Here is a 14,622-nt window from a genome sequence, read left to right as displayed (position 1 = left end):
TTAAGCGTGCGAAACGGATCGTTGGGTTACCTTACGTCGGATGATGACGAATTTGTCGAATAGAAAGGCTTCGGTTCGCGATAGATCAAGGATGACAGGGACGATATTGCGATCGTTGTCGGATCATTTAACGACAGAAGAAAACCATTGCAAACGTATTTTTATCGAGGAGAAAAGAAGCATCGGTTTTCCTCGAGCACGAAAACTACTTTGCCTCGATATCTTCGTGTTCCTTTCTTTCGCCAAAATATCTTCAGGAGCACGGGGAATTTAGCCATCGGTGGTCTTAAACGGCGATATCTTTGGTCTGGAGAACGTTTCGCTTCGTTTCTAACATATGTAGCACATATGTCGAAGCAGAAATTCCCAGTCGATTTCACAAGATCCGCTTTGACGTGGCATTCTGAGCGAAATAATCCGCGCGCGAAACGCTGTCTCCGCGGTTGCTTTGATGGAACTGACCGGCACGCGGTCACCGGCCTGTCCGGCTTGTCAATCAAAACGAAACAATTTCGGATGGCTTGGTAAATTGGCCGAGACCGTCGATTTGATTGCACGACGCCAGATGGACTTACCCGTGAGGGAGGAATACAGAAATGGATTTCGAAAACAACCACGAACAGGCTTTCGTCTAGGTTTTCGTTAAAAAGTCGAGGATTAATTTCCTCGGTGAGGAAAGTGACGCCGTGGCTCGATTTACGACCGTTTCCGCCTGCAGCTAGACTGCAACTCCAACTGCTTCCTTCGCTTCGATTTCACAGCTTTAGGAGCGTCGGACCGCGGTTGAACGTGGGGTGTTTGGATCTTCCAGGCGCGGTGATTAATTGGGACGCTTCAACGCTAGAATTCTTCGAAATGGATCTTTTGCGATTGTTTATGTAAATTAGAATAAATACAGTGATGACAATGGTGTCATTATTAGTGTTAGTTAGATAGGACCGACGTCGATAGCTGGTTAAAGTAATTAGTTTAAAAATGATAATTAAGCGGACAAAGCTGTATCGCGAAAGATTGACGTTGTTTGAATTCCCAAGAAAAAGTGTGCTACTCGCTTTCGATCCAGGAACGCGGGAACTTAGTTATCGTCGTTTCTATACAGATCGTCAGACACCGATAGTTTACAACGATCTTGTTAGATACCGAGCACTGTAACAAGCGTATCATGTCCATGTCAATGTTCTTGAATACCATGAACTTGGTGAAATCGATACTCGGTTACGAGATAACGATATTGTACCTCAAACGTGTTACACCTGGTTCGTTTAATCGATAAAGTCGTCAAACTCTCTCTTTAATTTACTCATTTTGCACGAGTAGCGTTTTTCAAACAAACTTTTCGTTATCAAAGCACTTACGCTCGTAAACTTTCCACGGGCGAATCAAAAAAGGAAACCCGAAAGAATCGCAGAGTCCGTTCGACCCTCTTATTAACGCGCAAGCTGCAGATAAGACACGATGACGAGAATAAATTTCCATATTTGCATTTTACCGCCGGATCTGAAATCCCTTACCCTCGAACGTTGCTTGAACGTAATTCCAAGACCGAAAGAAAAACAGTCTCACTGGACGGAGCTTACGTTACCGAGTTACTAATCGAACCAGATAGTTCGTCCAACCCCCTTTTCCACTCCTCCGTTTTTTCGTCTTTTTTATCTCCTCTCCATTTCCTTCACTTTTTTCTCTTAGCTCTCCTACTCCATCCACCACTCACCCTTCCTTAGGATTTCCCTCCACGACTTTGAAGCGCGCAGCCAGCACTCTCCTTACTATTCCAGGATACCCTCGAAAGTGCAGTGGAGAACTCGCCTCGCATTGATAATGCCTCGGCCATATTCCTGGCGAGAGAGCAAGGAGGATGCTCTGGGGAGAATTTCCAGTCGACGATAGGAACGAGGAGAAAAGAAGCGGCCGAGAGGGTAAAGGGATTGTTGAGGGTATCGGCCGCGAACCTTATCGAACAGAAGAAACGGCCGTGGGACGGCCGCGTTACAGGGATGAATATTAACCGGGACCTGTCACCAACGATCCTCCTGCTTTTCGCTCAAACTCTCGACTTTCGACTTTCATCCTCGCTAGACGCCTCCGCTGCTAGTGTTTAGGAGTGGAATCTTGAAATCTGGCGAGCTGCAGTCAGTCAACTTGGATTACTTTGTTTTGCTGGAATTTTCCGAGTCGTGGATTTTCGAGAGTCGGAATGTTGGAGAGCTTGTGGGTTAGATACTATCGAAAGTTTCGAATTGCTATGTGTGGCACAAGATTGAAGAATTTAAAAGGAGGTCAGGTTGAAATTCCGTATTACCTTGGAAGACATTGTCGTGAAAAATCTGACGAATTAAAGGAAACTACTACGGATCTTCGTAATTTCCTTGTCTTTGACGAATATAATTTAAAAGTAGCGTTAACTTTCACGAAATGGTAAGGGGAATTGGGATTCGACGTTTCGAACGAAATTACTACACCGAAATCCACCAGCCAGTGCAAGTTCGTCCGGAGACCTCTTTTCCAAGATGAAGAAGACAGCGAAGTTCAATCGCAACCTCGAACTACCGGAATATCCCTTGAAATATCACGAACCCGTACGAGCGCCGGATACATTTGGATAAAGTCGAGCCATAGGATCGAGGATTGCTTTTTCCGAAAGGCATCGTCACTCCGAAGAATACCAGACCGCGTTTGCGCATCTCGCGATGCCATTAGCGAATTACTTTTCCCCGTGTAAAGCATCGTCCTTTGGTGGCATAGATCCCTTTCGCTCTTCGACTTCCCTTCGCTGTAATATGCACCAGATCCATATGAATAGTCATTCATAGACGTCGATCGAATGTCAAGAATCGAATGATAACGACGATTCAATGGCACGATCTATCACCTGCCAGATCTTCTTCGAAAAGGACGTGATCGAGAAAAAGAAAGTGGATCGTAAATATAGCGACTTTTCGCGATAGATTTGCCGAAACATTTTTATCGATAGACAATTCGCAATTTTCTTTTTATCGTTATATATTTTTAGTCATATTTACGTAACCATCCACTCTCATGAAGCAAGTGCAAAAATTGATAAAAAGGAACGATCTATGTTAAAAATAAAAACCGTCCCCGCTACAAACCAAACAAAATCCAAACAGCAGCAATTGAATACTCTGTCGCGAGTGCGCTGAAGCAAACAAGATTTCGAAAGCTGCAAACACGCCATAAGAGTCGCCCTAAAAACCATCGACGAAAATCTTCTTATTCTGACAACGAGCTTCTATACTTTTCCCAACTACTAAAAACGGCGGAAAGCAACGAAAGGTAAAATCTGTGTACAGACAGAAGCGAGGTAAACGTTTCGAACACGAGAGAGTTTAGCGGATCCGGTTCGTTTGGTTGGAGATTCATCTCGGAACAGCATAAAGAGGAGGTTCGATTTCCGGCACTTTCGCTGCGGCGTAATGGTATTGGCAATCTTCTAAGCAGCCACGCCATCGGCGAATACTCGGAACGTCGCGACGCCGACCAACTTCTATCGCGTCCTACTGACGGACTCCGCGTGTCGGCCATCAAATTTTCTTTTTAAATCGCGAGGAACCGCGTAAATCAGCTGTGACATCTCACTTCCGAAACATGAGTCAGCGTGCTCGTAAACGAGCCACTCTCGCTGCAACCCTCGAATGATAGCGAGCTATGATTACGACTGGTAAGCGAATGAAGACATTTGGGTCACTCGTATGGCGTTCTAAGTGTGTTTTCGATTAATCGGTGTTATCGATTTGAGTTGATTTGGATTAATCTCCACCGAAGGAGGTTGTTTTTTTCTTTGGTGGTGGTTAAGAGTTTCCTAAGAAGGTTTCGATGTGGATTCGATTGGATCGAACCAAGTTCTAGCGCTTAACGTTTGGTTTATGAAGAGCTGTTTCTTAAGAATGAATCAATTGCGAATAAAGACATTTAGACGACTTGTATGGTATTTTGGACGGTTCGGTGTTGTCGATTTGGCATGAAGTTTTCAGTAATTGAAGATTGGGCTACGAGAAGATGGTTAAATTGGATTAGAAATTGATTAGTTTCTAATTAAATACGGTATACGTAGAATGTTGTACGAGATGACGATTCAAACCTGAGCGAGTACTTTTCGGAAATCAATTACACCATAGAATCACGCATTTTTTACCAAAGCGACGCAGCTGCGATTTAATTTCTGTACCATTTCTACGATGTAGAAAAAGGTATATTACGGCAGAAGGGCTGAACGAGTGTTCGTTCTCCTTGTTGCAAACGTTTCAACCCCTTGAGCGTTCAGAATGAGCGTTAATCAAAGAAAGGAAGCCGAACGTTCGCTAGGACTCGTTAACAGCGCGTAGGATTGCTACCGATGGAACGATCTGGATTAATTATACGGCCTTATTGGTGCGAGATAGCTCTTTGTAAAATCGTGAAAGGCTACAAGAAAGAAGCGAAGGCAGTAAAGGAGAAGAAAGCGGAGAAATTGTTCAAAGTTGAGAAAAATGTGATGGTATCCTACGTTTAAGGAGATTGGATGGTTTCGATGAAGATATTTTAGAGAAATATGATCCATTGAGCGCCACGTCAGACCGGACGTCACAGATTTCCGCGATATTTCAGCGCGGATTTCTCTCAAGGCTAACGCCAGACGAGCGTGAGGATGAACGTCCGTGACTGCGAACCGTTATTACGTACCAGAATACTGTGATGCATGCATTTGCGTTTACGTGATGGAGAGCTAATGACCATTTCTGATGCCATTTTACTTGGTAATGCAAATATTTATTTATTCTGATTATTAGGAAAATTATCGCCATAGAAAAAGGGAAAGATGATTTGATTTCTGAAAATGTCGGTAGCGGTCGATAAAATAAAACTGTCCTACAATATCTTCGCATTTTGTTCGTTGTACGAGGAAATTTTGACAATCGTATTGAAATCGACGTGTGTTGACCGAACAATAATGAGGTATTACAAATGGTTTCATAGAAGAGTTGGAAACGATAATGGAAAAAATAGGAAGCTACGTTATTGATTGAATATTTATCGATGGTTCTGAAGAATTGAGAAAAAAAAGAAGAGAATAGTGGGCAGAACACAATGAAGGAATACTTCCGCAATTTAAACGCCTGTAACGCAGACACCGAACTATTTCCTTCGTGAAATTGGCGGCTCACTTGCCTCTTGCCTTCAACGAAGCCTCGAGCGCCATTAATCAATGGGGAATTCAGCAATTAACGCTCTGGTTTTATTAACGTGCCACTCTAACCCGCACCCATGCCATCCAGCCGATATATCCGCACGTTATACAAGGTGTCTCAGATTTTTCCCCATTACAACCTATTATGACTATCTATTGGTTCGGCAAGACTTTCGATACTAATTATAAATTGAACAATTGCTAAGAAACTAAAATATGACTATAACTCTAGAAAAGATTCTTCGCTACTGAACCATTCAACGAATAGTTTCAAAAAAGTCAATATCTCTGAAAATAATAAAATATGGCCAGTGTGAAACACGCTTGATTTGCTATTTCGATATTTATGAATTTTTCATCAGACGTTAATCAATTCTTTCCGAAACATCGAGTGCACGCACGTACAGATGACTACGTATACTTTGATGCATGTGTAATTACGCATCCTGTGTGGTGCATTCGTTCATGGTCGTGCACATTTCATATACGAAATTTTATCGAGTAAATCCTCCGGTAGCTTCGGCTGGATAAAGCCTTGCATTTTCACGCTTTTTGTCGGTTCACCTTTTTCCAACCCTTTCCTCTTTACTGCAGATTCTTCTTTTTCCTTTTAGTTCGCTTGACCTCGATCACCGTGGTCGCTGAACCGCAGATTCCTTTTTTCAATTTTAATCCCCAACCAATAGGCAGTCGATGGCAAAAGGACGAGCAACGCAGTTCTTCTGACGAGATTTCGCGATCCCCTTGTCGACACCCAGCCGTGAAATTGTCTTCATTAGGCGACTCGTGTGAAACTCTACGAGTGTCGGGTTTAATTTTTCGCGCGAAACAAAGTGTGTTTCGCTGTGAGAAAAATTGAGGAACGAGCGGGGAAAAAATAAGTAAAAGATAAGGGACATTTCCCACGCGTCGAATAAAACCTTAACCGAGAAGGAAACAGAAGTAAAAGTACCTTTAATTAATAAATTCTCCCGTTTCAAAAGGCAATTTTGACACTAAATATCCAATCCCACAACATTCAACATACGTACACATATCCTCTCGCCAAATCTAATTCCTCGATCTCTCTCTAATTTCCTCGAAATTCACTGTCCCCCGGTTCACCCCGACATCAATTACCTGGAATCCATAGACACGTACACACACCGTATAGGACGAAACTGGAAATCGAAACCGCGTTGTTACAAACAGCATCTACGAGAGTAGAAGCGAAGTCGATGGCCGCGGGTAGGATAATTGCTCGGTGAAAGGAAAAGCCGCGACAGACAGTGAGATCGTGGCGAACGATTCGACCATGGATCCCATTTCCCGTAACAAGCTAACAGCTTTGCTTTTCCAGCTGGAACAATCGGACTCCCCCCTTGGCAGAGGACTGATACCACCGTAACAGCCGTATAACTGTCGCGAAGCGGCATGGTTTACATGAAAGATCGCGCGTGACTAGACGTGATCTGCACGATCGTAAATGCTATCTCACTGCTATTGTTAGTTCTGTGACGTTACAATGGGACGCAGAATTGTTCTGTGTGCTTCAGGATTATTTTTTCGTTAATTAGCACGGAACGGTTGGGTGAATAGCAAATCTTACGTGTTTTAGGGTGATCATCGTATCTTTAAATTCGACGTTTCATTTATAGAATCACAATATTAATATCGCGTGTTCTTAACATTTAACCACAAACAGAATGTTTGTTTTATTGCTAAGCCAAGATAATTTATTTTATTGTAAGTTAAAGTTTGTCAAGCTCTGAGTATTAAGAAAAATTATAACGAAAAAAGGGGATTTTTAATAATAATAACAATAATCAGAATTTAGTAAAAATACATATATTCCTAATTAAGCGCCAAAAGTTGATGAAAGGCTCTCGTTACCTTTCATCCTGTAGTTTTGATTAACGATGAAGCATTTTTTTGAAATTAATGAGAAATTTGATCGATTTGTTACGAACAATCGTAGCCGATTTTCATTTGAAATTCGCCGGTATTTTAAAGGGATAGAAGTGATAAATACGATATTATTGGCTTCGTTAATGAAGCATGCCGAGCACGATTTAAACGTAACATCGAAATAATTGCATTGTTTAGCGATTGCTATAGTCATTAATGTATATGTAAAATAACGACGATCCTTGTCGCATATTTATCGCTAATGAACGAAGATCGTACGAACGAGTGTTTACGAGAACCTGGTGCCCGATGTTCGTGACTTCTATCGCATCCAATTGTTACATCATCCAAACGAGAAATGAAAATATGATAAAATTCTTCGAGTGCAGAAAGTTGAACTTTAACTTTATGGATCTGCACAGAATTTTACGTTACGAGCAAAATCCGCTTTGCGGCGATATTTTTATTCGTTGCTGCGTGTAAATTTTTTTCACGTTTAATCATTTTCACAAAATTAATCCTCTTGCAATGAAAGTTGGATCATTGTTGCCACGAGCGTGGAATATTTTATTCTATAGACATTAAACGAGAAACCGGCTGGAGAGCAGATTATGTACAATAATTCGGTCGGATAATATAATAATACGTAAACGTAACATAGAAAATAATAAACGTGAAATATTTGCATGAACCAGATTTGGCTCGGTGTTCGCCGTCCAACGGTTAACCGATTGGTTCTTTATCGCTCAAAACAATTTCACTGTTGCGAATATTTTGTAAAAGTGTATGATAACGAAACGAAAAGAAAGTTGACGAAAATGCAACGGTAAATTGAGACGAAGCTTACTGGGCTTTTTAGAGATAGCGGCTTGAACGATTTATCGAGAGCGATGCAATAAGGAAATTACGAGGACTCGAGGATTTATTGAATCTTCTCAGCTCGTTTCAGAACGTAACTCTAGTCGAGGACGGATTGCGATAAAAGTGCTTAGCTGTAGCGAGTCGTAATGGAGTGTGATTGATAACGCTTTGCTCTCCTCGATCAGACCCAGTTTATCATTGTTAACACGCGCGGACAGACGTGGACACGTGTTCCCTCCAACTTGGAATAAATTCTCTCTTCCACCATTTCCCCCTAATGATCCTCAAATACGTATATTTATGTTTTATTACAAATCACTCTTAATTTTTGGCAAATCAAAATTATTGTTATTAGGCAACGAATGGATTTCTTTCGACAGTAAGTACTAATCGATGAATCGAATGAAAAATTCTGTACCATAGAAGAGAAACTCCAAGGCCGTATTAAAATACCTGCAATCCATAGACGATCTACCTTCTCGTTCCTTCTCTACTTTCCCCAATCTTCCTTGACAAGATTTCTTGAAAATCTCGGTGCATTCAGTTAGACCGGTAACAACCCCTTCCTGCATGTTCGTCGTGGATTACGCCCCTAAAATCGGGAGGTCAGTGAGCTGGAAGAAAGATAAAATCCGCGCGATTCGTATTCGCCTCGTTACATCGGAACGACGCAATTAACAACGTCGATCTGGTCGATCTGGTCGATCGAGTCCGGACGCTGGAAGACGCCTCCGCTTTTGTCCGATTCGACCCGATTTGAAAATTTCACCGCGGCTACATCGCTGTTCTTCGCGACGTATAAACGAGAATATAGAATCGATACCGATTGCCTGGCGTACAGTTTCTCTCGGTGACCTTCCTATCCTCTTTCGTCACACAGGGAAAGTTCAGCTTGCAGTTATCTTGCCACCTCTTTGTATTGACGATTTCAATTACCAGCTAGGACAATTTAGATCCAGCCGAGCGATAAATGGCGCGCGATTGAATAACGCCTTGATTAAACTCGATCCCATTTCTGATAATTCTCCCGCCTTTTACTGCCCCTCAATCCCCTATCGTGGAATTTTCCTCGCAATAAAGTGCAGCTATTCGAAAGATGTCCAGAATACTTGCATCTTTTGGTCAATTTGTTGGGGAATTTGTTATAAATGAATTATTCCATCTTTTTCGGATATCATACTCCACCTTGCAATTATCATTATATTATCGTTACAATTGTAGCATTTACTTACGATGTCCACGTGGTGGTGACTCGCCGGTGATCGAGGCGATGCGTGGTGCGTCCTCGCTGATTTCGATGTCAGCCGACTTCTGGTAGACGTCCGCGATGGAGGCGGTGCAGCGCAATACCAATCGTCCATTACGAAACATGTCGTTTGTCACCTTGAAGTCTATGGTCGATTTCGATACTTGTGAATCGTCGTCCTGTGGAATGACCAAGTATCTGGTTCTATACGTCATACTGCTGTTCGTGATCTGCAAAGAAGTTCAAACAAGGAAAAAGTTTAATTCTCGGTTCATATCTTTGGATTATAAATGATCATAGTAGTTTGGAATAAAGATGATCATAATCATTCGCAGGATATTTAATTTTATTTGAAGACCATCGATCATCTCGATATCTATTACAAAAAAACATGGCAAGCTTCGGTGATTTCAACGACGAGATCGTTTCCTTCTACTTTCTTTTTTTAATTTTGTGCTTTCTGTTGTCTACGGAAGAAACGAGGGTTTGTATTTTTCATTTGCCGCTAACGGTTAGGCAGGATTTAATTAGAAAATTAGTTTCGCTATACTCGCCGAGGCAGGGAATGTTAGTCCGTTAACAATGCACTAAAGCAAGTGTACACGTCAAATAAATATTTAGCAGCTAGAGAATGAAACAGATTAATTCTGAAGCTCGACGTTGTATGTACTTGTATATACTTTTATGTATAAAGCATAAATTATTATGCCACTGCGAGAAGACTGCCTATCGTTGAATATGCGACGATGATTTTGTGCCGGGAAAATGTGCCGTGTTGTCTTATTTAAGGCATTGAATAAATAAAATACTCTTCGCAACTACCAAAAACTTCAATTAGAAAAATCTCTATCCTGCAGATTGTCGTGTATGCACATTCCGCGTCGACAACTGCAACTAACACTTTTCTTCTGACATCTTTCTTAAGACGACTCGATGAACCTAATCTAATCTCACTTCCCAAAGCACGAAACATCGTCCATCGAGCGATACACCGTTCAAACCGTTACTACGCAGTTATTACGTTATTCCCCAGACCTCTTAACGTTTTCCTGGACAAATAATTATCGATCGCCTATCAGAGATTCGCTAGTCAATCCAATTTCCTGCTTGCCATCGAAGACGGCGTCTCCACAGATTCTTCTGCTACGTCTCTCTCAGAAATGAATTCGTTGCTTCTAAAGATATTACGCAGTTTCGTTGCTCTTAAGGTAAATGAACGGCGGGAAGAAACGGCTTCGAACCTTTCTCTTTTCATTTTCCCATCTTGTTCTTCCTCCTTCGCTTTACTTCTTCCCGGTTTTCTTCAGAGACGAAAGAAGAAAGGCTAAAGAAACAGAGAAGACGCGACATGAGAGTCGCTCGGAGTTATTACTTCGGGGAACAAACGAGGGGCTGTGCATTAAGTTCGCGGGCTCGCGATGACGCGAGACTACGCGGTCTCTGTTCATAAAACATAATGCATAAAGCTTGTGCCTTGTCGCGTATCGTCGTTTCTACTCCTCCTCTGTCTGTCTCTGTCTCTCTCTCTCTCTCTCTCTCTCTCTCTCTCTCTCTCTTCGCCTTATCGTCTTATCCCGTGATATTGCGACTTCTCTCGCCAACGATATCGACGTCACACAGAATTCTCGCTGAACGAGAACGTATGCCGTCGTTCCTGATTTTTATTCAGATCGGGCGTGTTCCTCAATGCAACGTTGACACGCGATGGTTAATGGCGATGGAAGTTGCTCGTTTGGGAAGATGGCAAATTCTGGTATAGTGGATACGACCTTCTCAGACAATTTATGGGGTTGAAGTTCGGACGAAGATAGGTAGCAGTCGTAGAACAAATTTTAAACTGTCCCGTCTTAAGTGTCCTGAATGACGATCGACCAACGATCAAAAGCTGTCGAGTCACCACGTCAAATTTTGTTTTGAGTCACGATATCCGATCAACTGCTACCACATTGCAGCCTCTGATCCAACCCTATCGACTGCAATAGCGTTGTAGCTTCTAATCCAACCCTATCCTTGAGACAGTGATTTTCCCGGCAGGAAATGGAACGTAATCACGAGCCGGTGATCTCTCGAGAATACTTTGATCACGCGACACCTCTCATTAATTTCGCAGTGGTGAAATATAATTAACCGGATATCCCAACGTGGAAACTTCGTCAGTCAGATATCGACGATCGTTCGAGATTTATCGGCCCTAGCTGATGAAGCGCAGATACCCCTCGGTATTCCCTATACTTCTTCTCCGACTGTCATCACGATATCTTCTCGTTGAAAATACGATTTTCTGTGATTCGTCATATTGCGAAAACTTTATGAGCGTTTCGAGTCTTCCTGGCGGAATTCCGCGTCGTTGTAAATTCGCCGAGTTTTATCGTTTTCTCAGAATTCCCTGCCACTGTCGTTTATCTTGTCTGCGTCAGCGCAACCATACCGCTTCGTACAAAATTCCTAGCACAGATCTTCTAGGCAGAATGTAGGTCGCGTTCTTTCCGCGAGTTGATAGCTCTTGTTCCATTTGATGATTAGTATTTCCAAATGAATACAGGATAATTATGAAGCGTCGACGAATTCCCTTTCATCTTTGATTGAGAAGTTCGATTATTATTACGAACAAAGATCGTGTTTCTTAAGGGGAAAATACTAACTGCAGAAAACAGTACCTGCAAAGTATACAGAGAACTTCTACGCTATTTCTCAATTTTAACATCCACATACGTGATCGATCACTTTCGAATTAATTTCTCAGGAGTCGAACAATCAGCGTCGATGAAATCGATCAGTTTGTATAAGGTACGTACTAAGCTGAATTCCAACCATACGTAAATTCATGCACGAAACAACGAGAAATTTTCTTTCGTTGCTCAAACTAGTCCCTCGAACAATACAGCGAAGAATATCTTCGTTTATTTGAATCCTAGGCCAACTAGATCACAAATACTAAAATCACCATCGATGCTTTCGTTCGTAATCGCGGAATTAAATCACACCCTGTCAATAGCAAACAAGCGTACGAATAGTTTTGAACGATGGTGCGTATTTCATTCAACGCTATTTTTGCTCAATCAAAACCCGCTTTGAAACAAACACTCGAGACCGGAGTCACCAAGTGGGTACTTGATCCTCTGCCAGGAGGGCGCTCTTTCCACCGATCCGGAATCCAGTACTTGGTCGTATTTTCTCGCCGCCGCTTCTTCCGCTTAGCCACGCGAAGCATCGACGAATTTTCTGCGACAAATCTCAGCTTTCGGACAAAGACCCCAACGAAATTCCCTTAAAGTTACAAATTCGGGATACGGGACGAGTGTGTACGCGTGGATGCAACAAGGCCGTTTCCCTGGGGCCTAACCATCGAAAATGTATTATCGTGGTGTCCGTGTCACGGATTTGTCGGAGACCGTCGCGCGAATCGGGAACGCCAGAAACGTCGCTCGTTAGAGGCTTCTTTCCGGTAGACGACGGACAGAAAACCGATAAACGCGTCATCCAACCCTTCGCGCGACTGTCATTGCCGTGATCTCCGGGTGCGTTGCAATTTTCGAGGACGAATGGTGACGAGAGGGTTCCTGTGCCATCCGAGTTTTCCAGTTACCCAAGTGGAAACCGGGTTAACGGACGTCGAACTGTATTTTCAAGATTGGATGGTTGCGTTTCTTCTATGCTTTTTTACAGTTTTTCGCTAGTTTTCATCGAAGTAGATTTGCTTCGTACCTGCGGCCAATAAAATATTCTGCTTCTTATATTATTAAGCTAAGTATAATCTTTGGCGCTCAAGAATATCGCGAAGCTCGATTAACCACCGATATTCCAAAGAATCATTATGTAAAACGACAGGACAAGTAGACCACTTCAATCCACTACAGAAAAGAGGAAGCTGCGCAACCAATAAGAACTTCGAGCAGGGGGGATGCAATTAAGTTTCATCGAACACTACTCTCGCAGTCTGCGAAAGCTTTTAACTTCCAATATTGCCGGAGTCAGCTTGTGTATTCGTGGATGCACACCTGCGAACGCGTACATTTTTGCGACGCTATACACGCACGACGTTGCGAAGTATCTATACATACGTATACAGGATGTCTCTGAAATTGTGCAACAAGCGATCAGGTGATAATTCTACATGTAAAAATAAGTTCTCTCTCTCCTCGTGTTAATATCTGTAAACACGAACGGTATCACGATTTGCTTTCTACCACGTTACTGTTATCTTATTTCCGCAATTTTCGCATTTCGAATGCTTTCGTAAATAAGGATGAGAGTATTGCCTTCTAAGAATGATTTTATTAACGTAACAAGTGTTCAGAATGTTGCCCAGAATGTTGCAGCATACATAGCCTCTGCTCTCCAATTAAATTATTGTCAGCACGAGCAGAAAGAAAAGTCCGATACCTCGAAACTTACAATTAGTACACGCGCACCTGGCGGATCTTCGAACTCGTTTTTCTCGAAAACGAAGTTCCAAACGTCGAAAAAATATTATTCTTTATTTGTCGACTTATTTTTGCTCGTAGAATCATCATCCCACCGCTTGTACCACGATTTCGGAAACAATTTGTATATTTTGTGTGACGGAGAGATGGAAACGATTTCCTATTTCGGTGACCGGTATCGTTGAGCAAACCACCGGTTGAAAAACCTGCATTTTCTCAATGAACCCAGCTTCTATTTTGATCTTTGAACGACCCAAGACTTCTACCTGTTTCCATCCCTTTCTCAGCCGTCGTTTTTCCGCATGAGCTGACGCGCGTTTAACAACTTCTCCAGGCTACCTCCGTCGATATTTCTCGCGAGATATCTGCTTACAGTTCGCTCGAGAAGACTTAAAACTCTAGATCGTATTAAAAGTTGCATCGTCCCGCGAGGCTCGCTGGAATAAATCCTTCGTCTTGAAACTCCGCTCCTTCGATGGGTGAACCGAGTTAACACTTCGCTTTCTCGCCGGAGGGATATTCTCTGTTCTTTCAATTTCACCATTTAGCTAGACAAACTAGATACGATCATGTTTCGTGCACGGTATACCATTGGCAAGAAATATCGCTATGCTTTGCCGGAATTTTCTCCCTTGGTCGTAATACGGCGTAGTTTCTTATACAGCATGTAGACTTTGTTTTTGAGTAAATTTTAAACGGAAGAATTTTAAACAAGATCTTTCTTTATAGATCCTTTATTTAAGATTTGATATCAATTGTTCAATCTGATATTCCATTGTCTCAATTACATTTTGTATTAAATTTTGCCACATTTTCTGAATAATTTGTTCGACCAAATCTTAAACGACTCACCGTGAGACTGTTCGTAAAACGAAGTGCAGAAACAAGGCGAGGGTCTACGATGATGTGAGAAGAAAGTTGCCGACAATGGATCAGAAGGAAGAAAAAGGAAGAAGAGGTCGAGGGTACGGGTAGCTTGGTTCTTGTGACACGCGTGTCAACGTTCACTAGCGCAGGTAAAA

General features: G+C 42.3%; 1 protein-coding gene across 1 annotated transcript in view; it reads right to left on the bottom strand.

Annotated features, from left to right (window-relative positions):
• LOC126870171 (uncharacterized) overlaps nt 1–14,622 on the bottom strand; it is a 135,601-nt gene that overhangs the window by 15,321 nt on the left and 105,658 nt on the right. Inside the window, exon 5 of the mRNA XM_050627657.1 lies at nt 9,163–9,406. Coding sequence (XP_050483614.1) covers nt 9,163–9,406 — 244 coding nt within the window. The remainder of the gene's footprint in view (nt 1–9,162; nt 9,407–14,622) is intronic.

This window comes from Bombus huntii, chromosome 10 (genome assembly GCF_024542735.1).
Source record: "Bombus huntii isolate Logan2020A chromosome 10, iyBomHunt1.1, whole genome shotgun sequence".
Lineage (NCBI taxonomy): Eukaryota > Metazoa > Arthropoda > Insecta > Hymenoptera > Apidae > Bombus > Bombus huntii.
Note: the sequence above shows the minus strand (reverse complement) of the source record. Positions and strands in the feature narration are given on the sequence as shown.